At 37.1% G+C, this 21,803-nt stretch overlaps 3 protein-coding genes across 12 annotated transcripts in view; 1 reads left to right on the top strand and 2 right to left on the bottom strand.

The window, feature by feature from the left end:
- Positions 1 to 2,286, top strand: part of LOC141762241 (liprin-beta-1-like) — an 88,893-nt gene extending 86,607 nt beyond the window's left edge. For all 4 annotated transcript variants that reach the window (XM_074626259.1, XM_074626258.1, XM_074626256.1 and 1 more), the window contains one exon: positions 224 to 2,286. In XM_074626259.1, coding sequence (XP_074482360.1) covers positions 224 to 301 — 78 coding nt within the window. In that variant the 3' untranslated portion in view covers positions 302 to 2,286. The remainder of the gene's footprint in view (positions 1 to 223) is intronic.
- On the bottom strand, positions 1,371 to 10,713 carry cyb5r3 (cytochrome b5 reductase 3). Its single transcript, XM_074626263.1, has 9 exons — positions 10,555 to 10,713; positions 10,142 to 10,267; positions 7,848 to 7,920; positions 6,373 to 6,479; positions 6,160 to 6,289; positions 5,992 to 6,075; positions 4,481 to 4,566; positions 4,241 to 4,340; positions 1,371 to 3,133 (listed from the first exon to the last, which is right to left on the bottom strand). Exons 1-9 carry the CDS (start codon positions 10,573 to 10,575, stop codon positions 2,961 to 2,963), a joined length of 900 nt encoding a protein of 299 aa, XP_074482364.1. The 5' UTR covers positions 10,576 to 10,713; the 3' UTR covers positions 1,371 to 2,960.
- A 4,665-nt stretch (positions 10,714 to 15,378) lies between these two features.
- The window catches only part of syt1a (synaptotagmin Ia), a 182,043-nt gene continuing 175,618 nt past the window's right edge, over positions 15,379 to 21,803 (bottom strand). For all 7 annotated transcript variants that reach the window (XM_074625317.1, XM_074625319.1, XM_074625316.1 and 4 more), the window contains 2 exons: positions 19,970 to 20,103; positions 15,379 to 16,729 (listed from right to left, as the gene is read on the bottom strand). In XM_074625317.1, the coding sequence (XP_074481418.1) occupies positions 16,523 to 16,729; positions 19,970 to 20,103 (341 nt within the window). In that variant the 3' untranslated portion in view covers positions 15,379 to 16,522. The remainder of the gene's footprint in view (positions 16,730 to 19,969; positions 20,104 to 21,803) is intronic.

The raw sequence follows: 21,803 nt of genomic DNA, 5'->3' as shown, positions 1-21,803 counted from the left end.
CTAGATGTTTTACAAATCATTTCGTAATCATTAAATACTTAATATAGTATATAAACTGTTATGTTATGCAACAATAAACTGTTAAAGTACAGAAACAGTGGCATTACTAATAATCATTTCATTGTAAACAGTAAAATAACTATTATTTGATGATTATAAACTGACTTTAGTTAACCTTTTGATTGTTTCGTTAACTCTCTCTCTGGTCCTCTTTGTGTTTCAGAGCATGCTGAAGGAAGATGAGTTCTATCACGAGATCTCCGTCGAGGCGGCAGAAACCGATCACGACCGCGCTGTTTGATTGAGACGATGGGCTCCCGAGTCGCTTTGTGACAAAAGAACAATCTGTGCCAACCGGAAACCAAATCCCTCCACCGCCCCCCGACCTTTGTAGAAGAACATGTGAGACCACCACTTTACAGTATTTTCATCAGTCAGAAGTACAGCCATAGCTTTCATCACCATATATATTTATTGAAGCTGTCCAAGATATAATGCATGAACGGAAAATGCAAGATTTATTGCATTAATGTACTTCGTATTATTCAAGCATTTGTGTTTTCAATAATCAGTGAGGTAAGCATACTAGTTTTTGGTATTTCTCCCCTTTGTTTTGAGTGTAGTACTCAAGTTTTAATGTCCTTCCGCTGCAGTCAAATTCATTTGTTATTGGTACGTTAAGTTGCTATAAGGTCTTTTCAGATGGAGAGTGACACTCTGACTGCGCTCTACGAGTAAATAACAAGTGCTATGCGTGGTAACGGCCTCCGTGAACTACTGTATGTATCATCATATTTCCATAATAAAAGCTTGATTTGACACGTGACAATCCTAGTCTTTGATGCCAACCAGACTGTTATTGTTGATAGCCAAAGTTAGCTAAATTAGCATTGTCGTTAAAACTATACTTAACGTTATCTGATACAAACGACAGCGATAGTTTCACACGCCTCTAATTACAATGAAAATGAATTACAAAGCGCATCAATTGCTCCCCGTCTGAAAAGACCTTCAGGTTATCTTAAACATCAATTCATTGAAATTACAGCAAACATTCTCTCATTTACTTCTAGTGGTATCCAGCCGCGTAGATAGTTTGGGTTTTTGCGATTTCTGCCTCCACTCCAGTACTATGGAGGTGATCGTGATTTTGTGTGTGGTGCTCACAGCATTGAAAATTGTTTTTTATAGCACTGTATCTTCTAGAAAGTGTTCTTGTTACATTATATATAACCCACAGATCTCACTCTGAACAGTTTCCTTTCTTTCTATAATGAAAACTGTTGATAGTGTGTTCTGTGCATCACTCAGGACACTGTTTAAGAAATCTCAAAACCTGGACAGATACCACTAAATGAAGTGAGAAAATGTTTGTTTTTTAAAGAATGGGTTGACATTTTGAGAAATGCGCTTATTTGCTTTCGTATTAGGTAAGGAGATCGATACCACTCATGTGTCTGTGCCTATTTAAGTACGAAGCTACAGCAAGGAGGTGATTAGCTTATCATAAAGTTCAATAATGAACATGTATCTCTTTTGTTTAAAGGTGCTGCATGCAAGATTGTGAGCGTTTCTATTGCCTCCGCATGGCTCTCAGTGGTGCTAACAGTGCTAACCTGGGGGGGAACCGGAGAGTAGGTGCTACGCTTCCAGGACGGTGTTACCAGCTGTAACCGCCGTATGAGTGCAGAGCGGCCGGCCCGGTTATGTCAACAAAGCACGGAGACGCTCAGATTACAACACACAGAGGGAGAGTGACTTCACTCTCTGCTCAGGTATACATTACTTCTTACTTCTTTACATAGCAAATAGCTGTTTGCTGCTATATTAATGCTCTGGATATCAAATTTAGCGCCTTTAATCTAAACGCTGTTCACCACGAAATAGTTATAGTAGGTAATTCTCCCTAAAACCACAAATTGACCAAAATGAGGGCTTTAGAGAGGTGCATTTTTTAGCTTTTCCCTCTGCTTCTATTCTTTATGAACTCATACTTAAAGGTTATCTCTATGATATCCAGAGCATTAATATAGCAGTAAAAATAAAGAGGAGTAATGTCTACCTGAGCACTACTTGAGTTTAGAGCTGTGCAGAGGCAATAGAAATGCTCCCAATCTCGCATTTAGCACCTTTTAAGGAGTGGTATTGATCCTCTGCTCTAACTCTTGGCATGAAAGCGTTTTTTCTCCAAATGTCAAACTCTTCCGTTTCAGAAAAAGCAATACAACAACATGGAAACCAAAGTCTTTGTTTTTAAATTTTTGGTAATAAAAAAGAGAAAATGCATTTTTCCTTGTCTTCATTGTTAGGGAGATGATACAACTGTTATGATCAAACACTTGTAAATGATGATTTCTAGGTTAGCATCAAAACATTTTATAGCAATTGATTTTTTTATGTTGCATATCCAAACAAGTAGCCACATCAGTAACCATATCGCATTTTAGCAAAATATTGACATCTTTGACGTGACGACAGATAGAGGGGCAGGTATAACACAATCGCAACAGCAATAAAGGAATAACAATACAATTCTGTATAAATGAAGCAAGTGGTCGCGACTCACAAACTATGCATAAAAAAGCTTTGCAAGTGTTAAGGCACTCAGCAGGACAAAACAGCCAGTAAACCTGAACTCTTCTGATATTATTTGCAACAGCTTTGTAATCACATCCTCATTTCCAAGCCAACAGTCAACACTTTGATCTCCGCTAATCGATCTCCGCTACATACTCATTCAATCAAATATTTCCCCTCCCCTTCTGTGACACTTACTGATTACATGAATTGGTCCGCGCTGTGATTCTGTTGCATGATGAATATATCACGGCATAAATATAGTATATATAGTGCAATACCCACTGCAACTGTACGGGTGCTTTAATGCTCTCTAGGTGGGGAATATAATAACTGAACGCCCTTATATGCCCAAACCTCTTTTTAATGATGCGGATGGACGTCTAGAAGGTAAACCTGCGGCTGTTGGAGTGGCCGACTTTGTCCAGATTGGGGTTGCAGGCAAACTGGATCATAGGTGGCGGTCCACACATCAGGATGAGACTGTCGTCACTGGGAGGCGGCAGGTGTTCCCTCACCATGTCTTCACTGATGAAGCCTTGGCTATACTCCCAGTCTGAAACACAGAAAAGGTCCCAACGTTTAGATTAGGGCGATACGATTCAATATGTTGTGTTTTAGATCTAATTTTAGGAAAACGGTCATAGTATGAAGAACACACTGCCATGTGCATAAAATCTGACTTTACTCTTTTTTTTGCGATCAGAACTGTGGTATGTGCATTTGCATTTATCACAGTCCTCATCCAACATCAACATAAAATGAACCACCGTCTGCTGGGGCTGCACAATTAATTGAATATTAATCACGGTCGCGATTTTGGCTTCCCACAATTAAATGAACATGATCGACTGCGATATTGACTTTTATAATACTTGTTCCGCTTATAGAAAACTTTGCATAAATCAATGCTAACTAAACTAACGGTTAGAGATGCACCGTGAATCAGCAGCTGATTGAAGCCGGAGATAAGAAGACATAAAGCTGCAATTTGTAACAACTGCAAGTCCAAAATAAACTGAAGGAACAATATTTGGAACAACTAAAGTAATAAGACACTTATATTGTAATTCATTCCCATGATGCTGCTCAGAGTAATTACAGTGACCAGCTGAGCACATTATGGTGCGTTCAAGCTCTACTCAATAAAACGCGTATTTGTCGATGGTAAATTCTAACGCTATCATGATGCGTTCAGATGTAAACTTGTAAAATGTAGTTTTTGACGAGAAACTTGAATAAATGCAGTTGTTTGAAGATGTTTTCACAGCAATATAAAATAGATAGAGGAATATGGCCTGTTTAACTTCCCTCTAAACAGCTTAATAACTTAAATAGAACCACTAATGCCTAGATTTTTTTTTTTAATCAAAGTAAATATTTAAGTAAAATTACAATAATTTATTTCCTAATCATTTGAATTATGTGTTTTTATTCAAATAACCGCTAAAGATGACAATAACAAATTAAAAGGATAACGTTTAGAAATTAAATAATTTTTGGACATACCATAATATGACTTATTTTTTTGACATACTATGAATTTTTTTATTTTTTCAGCAAACTATACTATGACTTATTTTTTCGACATACTGTTCTATGACTTTTTTGTCATTTTTTAAAATATACTAGTATGTAGATTATGTAGATGTAAGTTTATTACCTTCAGGTGCTCTGTCCAGGGTGAACCATAGCTTGAACCGGTCCGGGTGGTTGACCTGGATCTCTTCCAACTCCGGTCGCAACAGGATGTCTTTCTCAGTCTATGACAGGAGAGGAAGAACAAACTTTCAGCACTCAATGTTCCACCTCTGTTGTAGTATTAACCACTGCTTCCCAATTACACTGGAAAACTAAACTTGCAATAATAGTTCATCATGTGATCCTGGTTGATGAAACTGACCTGGTTGGCAAACAGCAGGTAACACACTGTCTGGTCCTGTGGATCCTTCATCACATCTGTGATGAGCTGCAACATGGGAGTGATTCCTGGAAGAAAACAGACGAGGGGAAGGTCATACGTTTGGCTTCAGACATGGAATTACCTTCATTATAGACCGTTTTAAAGGAATTACATTGCTCTGCAAAAGGTTGGGTTCATGTTCACTTCATGTTAGCTTATGTCATTCACAAAAACATCAACAGGAAATAAACTAAGACACATTTGTAATGTTTACATTTATAACTATGAAATGTAAATGCATACAATATGTGGCCAAAAATATGTGGATATCTGTGTGTCTTTTGTTCAAATAAAGAAAAAGCTTAAAGCCCCTGAATACTTTAACTTCACATCTTTTTTTTTTTACACAATTTTTTCGACATACTATGCCATGACTTTTTTTTTAAACATACTATCACTATTTTTGACATACTATACTATCCCCTTTTTGCATTTTTTCCGATATACTATTATTTTATTTATCGACATACTATACTATGGGGTTTTAAATTTTTTTCGACATATTATACTATGATCTTTTTTCAACATACTATACTATGACTTTTTTTATTTTTTCGACTTACTATACCTTGAATGTAAAAAGTCATAGTATAGTATGTCCAAAAAAATTAAAAAAGAGTCATAGTATAGTATATTGAAAAAAAGAGTCCTAGTACAGTATGTTGAAAATATTAAATAAAGTCATAGTATAGTATGTTGAAAAAAAGTCATTGTATCGTATGTCACAAAAAAAGTCATAGTACAGTATGTCGAAAAGAAAAAAATGGTCATCGTATAGTATGTCGAAAAAAAGTCATAGTATAGCATATCAAAAAAGTCATAGTATAGTATGTCGAGATAATAAAAAAGAGTCCTAGTACAGTATGTCGAAAAAATGAAATAAAGTCATACAATAGTATGTCGAAAAAAATCCCAAAATTATAGTATAGTATGTTGAAAAAAAGTCATGGTATAGTATGTCTTAAAAAATAAAAGAGTCAGTCTAGTATGTTGAAAAAATAAAGAGTCATAGTATAGTATATTGAAAAAAGAGTCCTAGTACAGTATGTCAAAAAAAATAAAAAGCCATAGTATAGTATGTCGAAAAAACGTCAAAGTCAGACTATACTATGTCTGAAAAATAAAAAAAAGTCATAGTATATTATGTCGAAAAAGAAAATGGTCATAGTATAGTATGTCGAAAAAAAGTCTTTGTATCGTGTGTCACAAAAAAATTCATAGTATAGCATGTCAAAAAAGTCATAGTATAGTATGTCAAAAAAATTTAAAAAGTCATAGTATATAATGTCGAGAAAATAAATAAGTCATAGTATAGTATGTCGAAAAAAGTTATAGTATGTTTTTTTCAGGCATGGCTCTACTAACTAAACTCATCATGAGATGTGTCAGGATCTCTTAAACAATTTCCTAAGTGAAAAACTTTAATAGAGGAGTCTAGAAATTTCCCTTACCTGTCCCTCCAGCGATCATGCCCACATGTTTGGCTGTCTTGGTCTCAGCCGAGGACTTTTTATCTGCTTGAATCTCAAAAACACCTGCAGGGGGAGTTACAGCATCAGATCAGGCAGCTGAATTAATTCAATTACAAACCTTGCATCTTTTCAGGTAACGTTACTCACCTTTGCCTTTGTAAACGAGAAGACCACTGGGTCCTCTGAAGTCGATAGTGTCATTGATCCTGAGGCTCTCCAAGTACTGACTCATCTTCCCACCCTCGGGGAATTTAGGATTAACATCTTTAAAGTAAATCTGTTAACAGGAGAAACTGTTTTAGGAAAATCAAATGCACACCTACACATATACACAGAAACAACCTTTCTCAAGGCTATTACCTTCACCACCAAGTCCACAAAGCCTTTGTCATCATCACTGGACACTGGCGTATATGGACGGACGACCAGCTTCCCGTCTATTCTTGCAGACAAATAGATGTGCTGCCCTGGAGAGGAAAACAAAACAACAATGAGTGCCTCAGTTTACTTTTGAGGTCAGCAACGTCATATCAGATAAGTTTGATTACTACTAATAGCACACTGTTTATTTTCAAAACAATATAATGTACAAAAATATATCATCTAGGGATAAAACAATAAGTTGCGTGATAGAAAATTAATCGGCAACAATTATTAGAATCGATTAATCATTTCAGTAATTTTTTAAATAAAAATGCTTAACAGCCTCTGGTTCCAACTTCTCAAATGTGAGGATTTTCTAGGTTTCTTTTCTAATATAGGATAGTAAAAATGAAATATTTTGGGGTTTGGGACTGATAGTCAGATTAAAAAAAAGGAATTTGAAGACATCACATTGTGCTCTGAGAACTTGTGATAACGGTAAATCAAGAAAATAATTGTTAGTTGCAGCCCTAATATTACCTTCCTAGTTCAACTGTTTATAATTTGACAAATTCCATATACATAAAATGAAATGCAACGAGAGAAAAGCCATCTCTACTAATTTTCTTTATGCTATTCAGCTTTATTCCAAATCATCTAAATAACAATGTATGTAAATTGTTTTCCTCTCCTAGTAGATATTAATTGATTTCCACTGAACAGAAGGAGCTCTCCCTATCATCCTAGTACCTTACTGTATACTTATTTATGTAATGATATAATTTAATTAATAATTCCACGACACTATGTCTACATGTTACAGTATTCAAAGTTTCTGATTGTTTTCAATACAGTTAAATTTAGAAAACAAGCAGCCGTCATTATCAAAATCAAGTCAAGTCAGACTATTTTATCCCACCAGGGGAAATTTGGTTGCAGCCAGATGTATAAACACGTTCATCATAAAAATCACATAATGCAACAATCCAGACAGACACAAACAATGGGACAGACAGTACAAAAGCGAGATCACTTAAAATGAAGACAGTGCAAAAAAACTTCTAAACACCGAATGCATAAAGTGCTTAACCCCTTACTGTTCCGCCCCGTTTTTAGAGGGGTATGGGCGGCGTACAGGGGATGTTCAATGGTAGATAACAGGTCAACAGCAACTTAGAAGTGGTGCACATTATCTGAAAGCTGGGAACCTGAAGATTAATTTGAGATGCAGCTCAGCACTGTGTGTCAAATTGTTCTAGTCATAAATCAGAAATAAACATCAATTAAATAATTAATTAATTAATATGAATTAGCGTGACGCTGATGATGGCTTATAAATAAATAATAAACTAAAAAAAGACACTTTATCTGTGAGTGCCAGTGATTTCTTTCTTAAGTGTGTATAATGACTGTGATTAGTGCTTGTTTCCATATTAAATATTGACAGTGATCATAAGAGTGCGGATACTAACCGACGGGGAGGCCGAGGATGTGTTCAGGGGAAGGCAGGGCAAAGCGGAACTTCCTCGTGTCATGGCTGACAATCTGCACAACATAAACAAACACAGAGGATCAGAGGTGGACAGTAATGAGTTACATTTACTCAGATACAAGTTACTCTTAAGTAAATAGTTTTAATGCAGCATACTTTTTAACTGTTACTTGAGTAGATATTTAGAGAAAAATCATTACTTTTATATTCATCGCGCTACTTTTATTTATTAGTTTATACATTCATGATGCTTTAAGAGACAGGTGGTCATCTGGTCCCAGGTCTGCTGGCACTCTGTTATCCTACCGCAGCCACGCCTCCACATGACTCCTTTGCATGCAGCATGGCTGAAGCTACAGCAGGAGTAATGATAACATTGTGGCTTTCAAATGGTGTTAGCAGCAGCTTATATTTACAGACGAATTAAGAGCACGTAGTATAGCGGGCTCTGGTTGAGAAAGCTGGTCTGAAGTCAGTACAACAGAGAACCGTGCCGACACAGAGCTTTGCTTTTAACTAGTCATGCTTTGTGTAGCCCGATGAAGAGACAGAAAAGTAGAGACCAGATTATGCACACGAAAAAAAGACAAACTGCTTTCATTTCATGTGGACATGACTGATATGTTTCAACCACAGACGGTCTTCCCTTAGGTCAAAGTGAACATACCAATACAACACCAATTTAAACCAAGCCTGTCAACCCAGGTTAATCCCTGGTCAAGACAGTTCAGATACAACCTGGGTCACAACCCGAGAGCAATGCATACCAGTTAGCTCAGGTGCTGGAGATCGGATTACAGAGAGAGAGGATGATAGTGGCTTCTTCAATGTGTGCAAAAACGTAAAATGTCACAGAATGATGCATGTTGGATAATATGGTGTAAATATAGTACATACAGCTTTTTTTTTATCTTGGTTAAATGTTTAACTATGTTATATATTACATGCAGCTGTACCTAACGTATGCAAAAACATGCAGAAAACATACAGATGTACAGTATCTATCAATCAACACTCATGAACCTTTTTTCCTCTGTCTATCTGCTGTACCCATTTATCATATATTAGACTACATTGTGACTAGATAGTGTCCGATATGATAATATAGGCAACATTTACAAAAGGATTACAGAAACTTCTGAAGACTGAAATATATATTTCAGTCACTCCACCATCCCAGCAAAGATCTGCTACATATACTGTAGATCTACTAAAGTTTTTCAGCTGGGCAACTGTTGGATAATGTAGTGTGTATTGAGTTTATGTTTCATGAAGTTTGCTAAATGCTCAATATTGTAATGAACTAGGACTCGGTTTGTTATTTTATAACAGATGGAACAGGCGACAGATTTATCTTTTCTTTTTTTTTTTTTTAACACTCAATTACTTATTTTGATGACTACTTTTACTTCTACTTCTAACCAGCACTGCTCCCAGTAGACCACTTACACACCAAAAACTGACAATAACCTGATATTTTTACAGGTGGAATTTCATTTCATTTTCACTGAGCAATATCATTTTCCACTTATGCAATTTTGTCAAAAGTCTGTTTATTGCCAAAACTGTATATACCACTCCTATTTTTATACTTCCTTGTATTTAAATGGTTCATATTTGTCACACTTTGTTTAGCTCTTTTTTTTTTTTACTGTGTTAGCTGATGCTTCCTGTTTTTTGCACTATCCCCTTTGCTGCTGTACACTGCAAATGTCCCCACTGCGGGACTAATAAAGGAATATCTTATCTTAATGGCATGGGTTTTTTAATGCTATTAATAATAATGGGAATGATTGTATTGTGAATTTATAGTGACCTTATATATCTCTATTTGTTTATTTTTTCCTTTTTCCTTTTATTTCTTCATATCACTTTATTTATATTACTGTAGTACTATCAGTAGTATTTAAACACATATTTGTATACTCAGAATATAGTCTAGTGATATGTTCAAGAGTGTAGTGATGAAAGGATTAATTGATTAATTAAATCTTATCTTATCTTACTTGAGTACTTTTTTTTGCAAAGGAACAGTACTTTTACTTGAGTTCAAAGCAGGCATTTTGACCTGTCATAGTAGGAAAAGCCCAGGTGTTACCAATTACACTAACAATGGCTCTGCTTTAATCAAGAGTGTGAAATTCAGCCATCCTCTGTGGGGGAAAAAGGGTCATTGAACGCACCTGCTGTTAAACACAGAAACTGAAGATTTGATGCTGCAGTTTTTGCTAAATAAAAACCTTTTATATGGTGAAATTCAAGAGTGTGGGTTACCTGTTTGTCCAGCATTCGCAGTGCATACTTGATGTTGGGGTCCTCTAAGGTGAGAGCTTGTCTCTTCTTGGAGAAGAGGAGTCTGAAGATCAAGTTGATGATGCTGTCAAGGCCTCCTCGGATCAACTGTGAGAAGGTCAAACAAACAGGAGAATGACTCAGACCACCAGCTAACATTAGCTACCAACTGGTTGAGACCTCTGCTGGGCGTTGTCCCCCTTTAAGTCATGTTGTTTAATCCATAACAGGAGAAGTGAGTCATAGCAATGTGTCTGTGGGCCACAGACCAAAAGCTGCCAGCTGAACTTGATGAGGAAACTGTTAGCTGCTGTTAAGCATACTTTAACGCAACAATACAGCTACATAACTACAATATAATCAACCTGGCGACATGTCATGATAAGTATACTTACTCCAATGATGTACGACAGCATTTTCAGACAGTTTTGGCAACTGCAAGGTTGTTTTTCAACGCAGAAAGCAGCACCAGAGGAGTTCACTGCAACCGAGACGGTAGCAACAACTGTCAGTGGTTGTCAAGCAGACATTCACATCCGGTCTGTTTTTGAAAATAAAAGCATTGTTTCGTAATTTTTTTTTAAATAACACCAAGAAAGTTAGTTATAATAATTTATTTATTTATGAGAAATAATATACGTTTTTTTATTTGTTTATTCACCCTGATTTAATACCGTTTGGTAATTTTTTTAACCAGTAAAAACACAACTTCCGGTGTTATAACGGTTAATTTGATGAAGCTGAAGCTCAACGTCACTTCCGCATGGATTTCCAGAATAAAACTCAATAAATAAAATAAAATAAAGGAAATACTTGGACTTCTCAAAATAAAAGTCTAAATAAACTAGTGATGGAAATTCAGGCTCTTTTTAGTGAGTCAGATCATTTGGCTCAGCTCACCAAGAAGAGCCGGCTCTTTCGGCTCCCAAACGACTCTTCTGATATATGTGCACTCTTCTAAGTGCACATATATCACTTAAATTATTCAATATAATTATACTAAACCTCATAATTTCCAGAATACCATAATTTTACATGCTGCTTCGTTTCCGACTGTCACTCATCTTGTCTGCTATTCGCGCACTGCACTCCTCTCTCTCTTTCTTTCCTCCTCTCCCTCCTGCTCTGTACCCGTAGACCGTCGGCGCGCCGCTCCTCCCTGCTTGATGGTATGATCCTTGTCTGTCATCACCGGATTGGTCGCACGGACGTCATTAACACAACATTCAGTCACAGTCAGTGCATGGAGTGCTCTTATCGTTCACTTAAAAGAGTCGGCTCAAAGAGTCGGCTCATTCGCAACCTACACATCACTAAAATAAACAGTTGCATCAAAAACAAAGAGTTGTATGAGGTCAGACATTAGGAACAGTGTTATCCAAGGACACCAAATTAGCACAATGTGGATCATGTGTTCATTCCTTACCCGAAATAGAGCCTAATGTGATCATGCAGCTTTGATTATATCAGTGAAGACCACAAAAACAGCAGTAATGAACTGCAGTAAGCTATTAAAAATAATACCAGTGGAGCACATAAAGTACTTAGATTCAATACTGTATATATACTTCCTTCTATTTAAATGGTTCATATTTTGTTACACTTTGTTTAGCTCTTTTTTTACTGTGTTAGCTGATGCATCTTGTTTTTTTGCACTATCCCCTTTACTGCTATACACTGCAAATTTCCCCACTGCGGGACTAATAAAGAAATATCTTATCTTATCTTATGTATCTATCATAATTGTATCCTGTTGTTTTTAAGGTTACTTACCTGTTCTGTGCATCTTTTCAGGTAAAAAAATGTTTGTGGCTGTGACACTTTCACATCACGGGGTCAATAAAGTTCATCATGAATCTTGAAACATTCCCTGAGTTTTAAGCATATGTTGTGAATATTTTACTCAGTATAAACCAAACAACCAACCAAATATATATATGGGTAAATTAACGGAAACTGGATGTTAAGGTGTTTAATGACATTATTTACTGATGAGCTGTTTGTCCCTGAACACCCAAATGAGCTTCATTTCATAGCAGCAGCCTAAAATCTATCTATCTACCACCTCAGGGTGCTCTCATCCTCAAATTCACTCTCAGCTGAGCTTCACATCGATGTGACATCATGCATTTGGTGGGAGGACAAACTCTTGTCCCCGTTTTCTGGCTCTGGTAGACATCAGTGAATATTCACTAATAGAAATTGATCTGTGCCCACAGCAAAATGGAAAAACATAATCTGTTTTTTTCAATGCTCATACACTGTGTTGTGCTCCTTTACGTCCTATAGATGGCAGTAGTGACCTTGTTAACAGGCTGGTCTGGATGATTCAAAGCTGAGTGAAAGTGTTGAGAAGCACACATCATTAAAAGAATTTGTCACGCAGACACTTCTTTTTGATGTGACGGGAGTTGCAGTGAGTCATACTGCTTCTGCCAATCAATACTAACACTGTAGTGAAAGCAATAAAGGTTGATTTAGTTATTAAAGCTACTATTAGAGGCAGTCACACTTTAATGCTTTGTTGGCACTTAACTGAACATATGACATGATAGGCTTCTGTATCAACAGGAAATAAAACATTTTTATTGATCATTTGTGTATATGAAGTTATATAACAACAGTCAGAAAACTCCACAGAGTGAATCACTACACAAAGTGAAACAAAACTGTAAAACACCTCGTCAAAAATGAAGGTATACACAGCAAATATAACTTGTCAGCGGCTCGCCGTCACCGCGAGCGATATGGCAGGAAAAAACACCCCAAACAGTTCTACAAGATTACAGAGAAAAGTTCCACACACAAAATACTCAAGCAGGCAGTTGATATGCACAAAGGCAACTAGGATCTTTCTACAGCATCAGATTCTAATACTTTACACAGCTTTGTTTCTGAAAGGTCAGCGTGGCTTTTCGTCAGTGCCACTGGAGAGAAACTTGAGTTCCTTGTCACACAGAGAGCGTATTTTTATACAAGAGGAGAATTTAGGGTTTGATTATGCATGCATACTTTGGTAGGAAATCGCAATAAGAGGAGCATTGCGTTGAAGGTAATGGCTTTGTGGGTTTTTTCCACACACCTCACAAACCGATGGCAATGCTGCCTATTACTGAATCCCCTGATTTACACGTCATATTTCTGATTTTATTTCAGTTTTTATCGGATAATTCTGTTAGTACAACCTTTTTTTGAGTTAATATCAAATTGCTCAGGACATTTTACAGAGCCTTTACCTTGTATTTAATCCATTTTTTTTCATTTAAACCTGAAGCTGTACTGGAATTCATGAATCTACATGTATGTAAAACATAAAATAATCCCTCGGTTTAAGAAGGACTGGCTGTATTAAAGTATATTCAATGATTTTGGAATGCGATCAGACAGGAGATTTTACCCCAAAGGGTTATGACATAAATTCCTAATAGTTGAAAAAATATAAACAAAAGGGACTTTTTTTTTTTTTTTACAACAAAAAGTGCAAAGTACGTCTAATCTCACGGTTAAAGTAATCTACACCAACACAGTCCATACTGTACATTCAGAGTTTTCATCTCAAATATAAAAGGGGGGTTTTGAATCAATGGGGCAAGTTGACAAATAAAAAATGAAATAATGATGAGATAGTAAGTATATGGATGAAAGATGGATAAAATATTTGCAGCTGAATAATCATATTCACTTTATATTTATTCTAGATATACATTGTTTTGACACGATTATGTAAATATATACATTTCTAAGGGGATATTTAAATGTAGAATCTCGTTTGGTATTTTAACTAATACTCCCTGAAACTTCTGATGCTGGAACTGTGTGCAAGAAGAGAAAACGAACCTGCGAAAAGGGAGGGAACCCTAAACGGAGGTCGACAGGTGTCAAGCTCCTATACCTGTAAGCTGAATCTACGTGTGCTGTGTCCTAACCATCTCACTGGAAAGGAGAAACATCTCTCTGGACTGGAATCATCCCTCAAGGGGTTAGAATCTTTTGTTTTTTTCTCGGGCAACACCACCCACGTTAACACTATGGGATGAACATACAAGTATTGCACAGTGCTCAACAAAATGCTGTGTGAAACGACCTGCTCGCGCTCAGATAAAATGCCTTTGTTTTTTGCCGTCGGTGACGTCACGCGCACTCTCTCTCTCTCTTTCTCTGCGTGTAGAAGGGAAAAATGGCATTAAACGCTACGACATCACTACAGAACAAACTGGTTTCGCTACCTACTGATAAGTCTACATCTCTAAGCACACACGGCAGTCACAGTGATACACAAAGCAGTCCTCAGAGACTCCTATGGAATGACAAGTAGCTTTTTCATAATAGTGCTATCAACTACACAATAACATTGAAAACATTTAGAAAGTCCTCCTGAAGCTAGCATCGAGTATATGCAAGAGGTTCCTCCAAGATAAGAGACTTCATGGTTTTCATGGATTAAAACTTATTCCTTTGCTAATTGGACCCGTAGTAAAGGACATGATGGACTAATAGCCTACGCAGACCATTAACTTTACGGTTATTTCGCACTCTCTTGGTGTAGTCCTGTGCCAACAAGAAAACAAAACTGATGTAACTGCTGTTGGCTGTGATTTGTCATCATTGCTTTTTTTTTTTTTAAGTTAAGCCGATCGAGCAGGCGGATTTCTGGCTCCTCCCTGCAGGTGTCCTGAAATAAAACCAACCCAACAACTGTCCAAAAATTGTTTCTAAAGAAGTCAACAAGCTAGTTCAAAGACATCCAGTGCAAAACAGCAGCCACATAAACGGTAAAATTGGCAGTAAAACATGGCTAGCTCTATTGTCACTGTGAGAAGGCAACGCAAAGCAAAGACTGCGATTTAGGGCACCATTGCAGCCAAAGACATTGTTCCCAAAAAACCAAAGCTACAACCACTAGCAAGTGGGAGTGTGCATGAAGAGAGGGCCTTTACATAAGTCACCTCTGAAAATGGCAGTGTTTAGAATCTCGCTTCGCCTCCGTCAACATATTCACATACATTGACCCAACGTTTAGACGTTATTTTTCTTTCCTCTCCTCTGATTGAAGGCAAGGGGATCGTATCAGAAGAGACAACCCCTGGTGTCGGTAGATCTCCCCCACCCGTCCCAGCCTTTAGTAAAGATTGTAAAAAAAATCATGCAGTTTACGAAAAAATAGTCAAGACGTTGAATTGCTCTAAAAAATAGTCCTCTTAAAACCAAAGTCACGACTCTTCTTTTTTTTCTAACTCCCTCTCAAAAAGATCGGACCCCGGCCTAAATGCGATATACTCCCAACAACGACAAGGCTGTTCAAAGTAAACAGTTAACAAAATATTGTTAAACAAGCTTAAGGACACAATGGCTACAGCTTGGTGCTTTTCTCACATGGGGTCTGTTTTTTAAGGGTTGTTTTTTTGGAGGCTATATTTTCCATTTTTGGAAAAGAAAACGAGCCAGTTTAAGTGAACGATGGCCTTTAAAAATGAGGACCTATTTCACTCAAACTGCCAAATATGGAGAAAATAAATGCTAACAGGTTTCAATAACTATTGTTTCTGGTAACAGTGTGCATCAAGCTAAACATATAGGTCCTCTGATTGAGAAATAAGTACAAAAAGTCGTAAGAAATCATGTGCTTGTATAATTTCCAGCAGCATCATTTTACCCTCAGAACCATAGTAGTTAATGGCCTTGTATTTTGGAGTTTTTGTGTTTCTATATTCATCTGTCTTTCCTGTGATGATCTTTTACTGACCTTAAAGCCAGGCATCGTCCTTTACAATGTGAATATATTTCCAAGAGTGTCTTGCAGGTTGGTATTTTTTTTTCTGGAATGCAATAAGGTAATAAGGTAGAATTTTAAATCCTGGGATATATAATATTGGCTTTCCTCTATATCTGCATTTACATAATTTAAAATAGAACATCTTATTAAAAACATCAAGATATACACAGATTAGGAAACGGGTAACAACATACAAACACATAAACTAGAAATCATTTTTGTCTGCATACTTATATATACAACTGTGGTACAATAAATTCTTTCAGTCATGCGCTATCTATACAGATCATATTGCTTAAAAGAAGGGGGCATTTGGTCGGGGCGGTTAAGGGCACGGAGATGGAAAACAAAAACTTCTGAATCAGAGAGGAACAAAAAAAAAAAAGAAAGCGAGAAAAGTAGGGAACCTGATAGAAAAAAAGCAGAGGGTGGGATGTCGCAGGAAGTTTGAATAATTTTTTTGATATTAGGAGCGGTAAAGCTGGGGGAGGTAAAGAGAGGGGGGTTACGTGGATGGACCCATATATCACTGAGGTATTTACACATACTGGCTAAAGAGTACTACAAGGCAGGTGCTGAAAGGGCCCTGCCTATTTCTTGGTGGAGAGCTGAGAATCCACCTCTTCCTCAGGCTTCAGCACGTGCCACTGGGCGACGGGTCTCCTGGGGTTGGCCAGCATGTCGGACCAGTGGCGCAGCTCCGTCCCCGAGCTGTTGAGGCCCACAAAGACCTTGCCGATGGCATCGTTCTTGCCGATCTTGTCATAGTCCAGAACAGTTATAACAACTTGCACTTTCTGTAGAAAGGGAAGAGCGGGAGACATGAAAGAACATAAATCGAGGTATCGTCTGCATATAGACGGTTAATGCTCATCTCTAAACAGCTGTGTTTGCTTCAGTCAAACAATAAAGCTCCACTTTGTTAAGTCAGTTTCTGCTGAGGAAGATTGTGTGATAAGTAGAAAGCTACTAAATGGACCTTCTGGTAAGATTGGTCATAATTTTCTGCATATTTAACAAGTCGTTTTTTAACTGCCTGTTTGAAAGCCTGTCTTGTTTTTATTCTCTATTTTTATCTTGTTAATGTGGCTGTCTCTTATTTTTTTGGTCATAGTCCAGAACAGTTATAACAACCTGCATTTTCTGTAGAAAGGGAAACATGAAAGAACATAAATCAAGGTCAGGAGGTAGATTGTGTGATAAGTAGAAAGCTACTAAATGGACCTGCTAGTGAGATTGGTCATAATTTCATTATATTGGTCATGATTTTATGGTACAATTTTCCGCATATTTAACCAGTCATTTTTTTAACTGCCTGTTTGAAAGCCTGTCTTGCTTTTATTCTGTATTTCATCTTGTAAATGTGGCTGTCTCTTCTTCCTCTTCTCATGATGTAAAGCATTTAGTAACTTTTGTTTAGAAAAGTGCTCTATAAATTGTGTTTATTGTTATTTTTATTAGATTTGTGTCAGCAGACACGAGCTGTACTGCATCAGAGCATTAAAAAACCTAGGGAAATAAAGTCAAGAGAGCAGCATTTTCCAACACGACAGACCTTTTAAGGTCCCCTACACAAATATCAAGATCTGATAAACTGTAGTAAAATAATATCATCATACAAATGCTATTAATCCCAATTTATGTTAACAATAATTTTATCTAATAATTGATTGTTTTTTTTGTGTTACGCGCTCACAGATGCTGTGTTTCTGCACTGCATTTCCCAGAAGTCACCTGCCAATCAGTGTTTGTTTCCAAACAAACTGGAAATGTGAAAAGCATCAAGGTTTGTGCAACTGATAATGATTTCAGTATATTTAAAATAGCTGATAAACTAAGTAAGATTTGCACTGAAACATCTGTCACTGTAGAGCAGAAAATAATGTACGTATTTGTGCATTAAGCTATCTGAAACCGTTCATGGTTATTACTTTAAGTAGTACAATAATGCAGAGAATGAGGTGCTCCTTCAGACATTAATGCTGATTAACAATAAGTGACACTCCAGACAAGGCCTCGGTTATTTCCAGAGCCAAACACTGCAGAATGTTTGATTACTCAGAGGTCTAAGACTCGGCATGTGTTGTTGATTCAACAGGACACTGTAAGAGGAGTGACCTGAACATCAATCTCTGGCAGAGAATATGAATTAGTGCACAAAGAGCCCTGATTAAGTTTCGATCCACTGGCACACTGAGACGGAGATACTGCCACCTGCATGAGCTCAGAGCCACTGTTGTAAAAGAGCATGTCTAACACGCCATGTAATGAAATACTGAGTAAGGTTCCCAGATGGCTGGTTGGGGTTAGTTGGTCTTTAAAAGGGACAGTTCACCTTCAAATTGCTAATTGAATCACAACTTTCTTTGATTGGATATTAGCAGGCTCTTTTGTTAATCATGACTGACCAGTCAGTATTGCTTGCTTTATGCAAATGTATGTATATATTTATTATTGGAAATCAATTAACAACACAAAACAATGACAACTATTGTCGCATTTAGTGTAAAAAATATGCTCAAATCATAACTTGGCAAACTCAAGCCCAACAGGCAAAAGTTTTTAAGCTTCCTAGTTTAGTTAAGTCATCTATGAACGAATCGAAAAACCAGGAGAGACAGAGTTTCACAGTCTACATTCGTCTTTATGTGGAAAAAGTGAGCATGTAAGAGGTCATAGATTAAAACAAATTAATCTAAACGGTGTCACTGAGTTCTACAAAGCTAATTGTGTGCGTACTAAGGAGGATATGGAGCAGCCTCCAATCCTTATGTTGGTGAAATGGACCAATTAAAAGCACTGATTTTAATTCCCACACAATCTCCGAGACAATTAAAAGCTTAAGATTAATTACACAAATAGTCCCAAGGTCAAGTTTAACTCAAATTCCACTCCCTGCCTCTGCAGATAAAAGCGGTTAATTTGCAGCTTTCTAGGGTATAAGCAGTGTGTATAGTTTGTTATACAGGATGGGAAAAGTCTCTCTGAGAAATCGATCAAATTAAACTGTTTTCTCTGCAACATCAGACGGAGTTATATTGTGGGAGTGAGTCTGTAATTAAAAATCACCACAGCTTTAAGTGTCTTTATTTAAAATCAGATGCAGCCAGAGGTCTACAGAGCTGCCAGTGTTTAAACAGTCAATTAGTTTAACATTTAGTACCTCTTTAAGGAGTTGGCGTTTGATTGATTGGTCAGAGTCAAATCAGGTCATTCAAGTATGTTTTTAACTCTCCTGGCTTTCAAGAGAGCGTTCAATACACCTAATCAATGACAAGTTTATGATTCAATCAGTGGCACTAATAATTATTTCATCTGGCTCTTAATGATGAGATAATACATGTAAATTTAGCCAACATATTGGTTTCAGCAGCACTAAATATGGGTTTGATTTGAATGGGGTTGATTGGGATCAACACAGTCTAAATTGAATCTGAGGCTCATGGACCCAAACCGGTGATTTGTGAGCTGTGACAGGCTTAATCAATTTGACTCAATTACTGTCTTGCATGAGGAGATAATGTTGTTCATTGCTATTCCTTTCTGGCACAGTTTTTGCATTCTTTATCCTTTCCTTCATAATGTCCTGGTAAAAGATTCATGTTTCACTTCTTCGGCTTGGATATACTGCAGTTGTTGCTGCATACGTTAGGTTAACCTGCAGAGAATAACATCCACCGAGCAATTGGCTTGTGAAATTGCGACATTTAAAATGAGGTGCCTTTGATTAAGCTGTTATGATGAAAAGCCTATAAACTGATTATTTGGTAATTGAGCTTCCATTTATCAATTGTTTCTATGCAACCAAATCTTTGCTGGTTCTTGTGGCACAATTTGTCCCTACAGTATAACACATTACTTTTTAGAAATGTCAGAGAATGGATATTTTATAAGCTGCTCTGTTTATTAATCTTACCGTGTCACTTTATCTTGTAACCTGTTACTTGTCAGTTTGTCTTTAATTGCTCTTGCTCACCTACATTTACCCTCTGATGATCAATAAAGGCTCATCTTATCGTAAACGGATGAGAATGTACCTGGATTTGTTCAAATGGGACTTCAAAGCTAAAGGACTCGTTGTAGTAAGGGTTGAGGGTGTTCTTCTTGATTGTCGTCTTCTTCTTCTTCAGCCTCTTGCCGTTTTGCATCAGGTGGATCTTCACATATGGATCTGCAGAGACAAAGCAAGATTTTATACTTTTTTTAAAAGACATATTTAAGACCCTCTTTTTTTTTTTATCTCCGTCCAGTTGTCTGACCTTTAACAGATTATAAGAGTTAATCCTGCAATAACTGATTTTTTGGCCACTTTGGGGCAGTGGAACAATCTGTCAACACAACATTGATATATAATCACTTTGATATGGTGAACTTGTCAGCAAACAGTTGCTTATATACAGCATATATCAGAGGTTTTTGCTGCCTGCTGCAGGCCGTTAAACCAAAATAATGAGCTGAAAAATGCTATAAAATCTCAGTAAGGCTGAGGGGAACTGCAGCTGGGTGATATTTATCTGTGAGATTGCCACTACAAGTGACATTTTATCCATTGTTAGTATAAAAACATTGATTATAGCAGCTTTAAACAAACCTTCAAACCTATAGTACCAACATCTTAGATAGATTAATACCTCCAAAACAAGCAATGGGCAGTGGTTACAAATAAAGCACGGCCATGGCCAGTCCTGTGTGTTTACATCACTCAGTTAACCTTCCCATTTCAAGAGCCTCATTTTCATCTGTCCGAATGCCATCTCAAGTGCCAACCAAGTGGTCTGCCTCATCCGTCCTCAACCACTCTCTGGCAATCAGGTGGAGTGTGTGTCGGAAAACAGAAAACCACCCATCGCTTTCGTTTATGACGTGACGCTACTCCTCATGATTTGTTTACATTCTCGAAATTGTCATCAAAACTAAATTGGCGAAAGAGGAGTTATCGTCTTTGTTTGGGCTCAGGGGGAAAACTGGCAAGAGGGCGGGCAGCAATCGCCTTTTCAAATTGTGAAAGAAACACCATGTTTTTGGGCTTTAATTGGGCCATTAGAGGGACTAGGAAAGGCTGTTAAATCTGCACAAAGAAATCCTAATCAGTCCAAAATATGGGCAGCCCGAAGAATGTAATGAGTTCCTCTGTAATTTCCAGAGGCAAACAAAAAGGATCCAAAAGAAGAATGAGGATTCAATAATTACTGCGGTTCAAAGAATATGTAATCTTCCTATTCATTTCACAATTATTCCAATCTATTGAATCTATTATTAGAAAGTGAGAAATGAACAGTGTTACAATCATTTACACGTTACAGTAGAGGAATGGACGTATATGTGCATCTATTCACCATTACTCTGGTACATTGTTGGCCGGAAAAACATGCCTCAAAACTAAGCTGGTCCAGTGCAACGTGCTGACGGCAGTCGGCATGTCGACTGTATGCAGTAATCTGATTTCTTCATGTATATGAGAAATGAATCGCCATTTTTAAGGGGTCAAGGAACCCCTTCGAAAATGGCGATGCCAGAGCGTTATTTAACCTATCCTTCGCGACAAGCTAGTATGACATAAGTGGTACCAATGGATTCCTTAGGTTTTCTAGTTTCACATGATACCAGAAGCATTAAAACTGAGCCCGCTACAATCTCCGAAAAATTGATTGTGTTAATACGTTAAAGAAATAAGTGGCATTAAAACAAATTTGCGTTAACGCATTATTATCGCGTTAACTTTGACAGCCCTAGAACTAATATTTATTTCCCAGAATAAATGATGGTCTCAGTAGTTATTTCCACTTGTTTTTGCAGAATGTAACTACATATCATGTAGTATTTCCACTACGGATATACTGTATGTAAACTTAAAGAGGACAATGTTTTGAT

Source organism: Sebastes fasciatus, chromosome 23 (genome assembly GCF_043250625.1).
Source record: "Sebastes fasciatus isolate fSebFas1 chromosome 23, fSebFas1.pri, whole genome shotgun sequence".
Classification (NCBI taxonomy): Eukaryota; Metazoa; Chordata; class Actinopteri; order Perciformes; family Sebastidae; genus Sebastes; species Sebastes fasciatus.
This window is presented reverse-complemented; position numbering and strand designations above follow the sequence as displayed.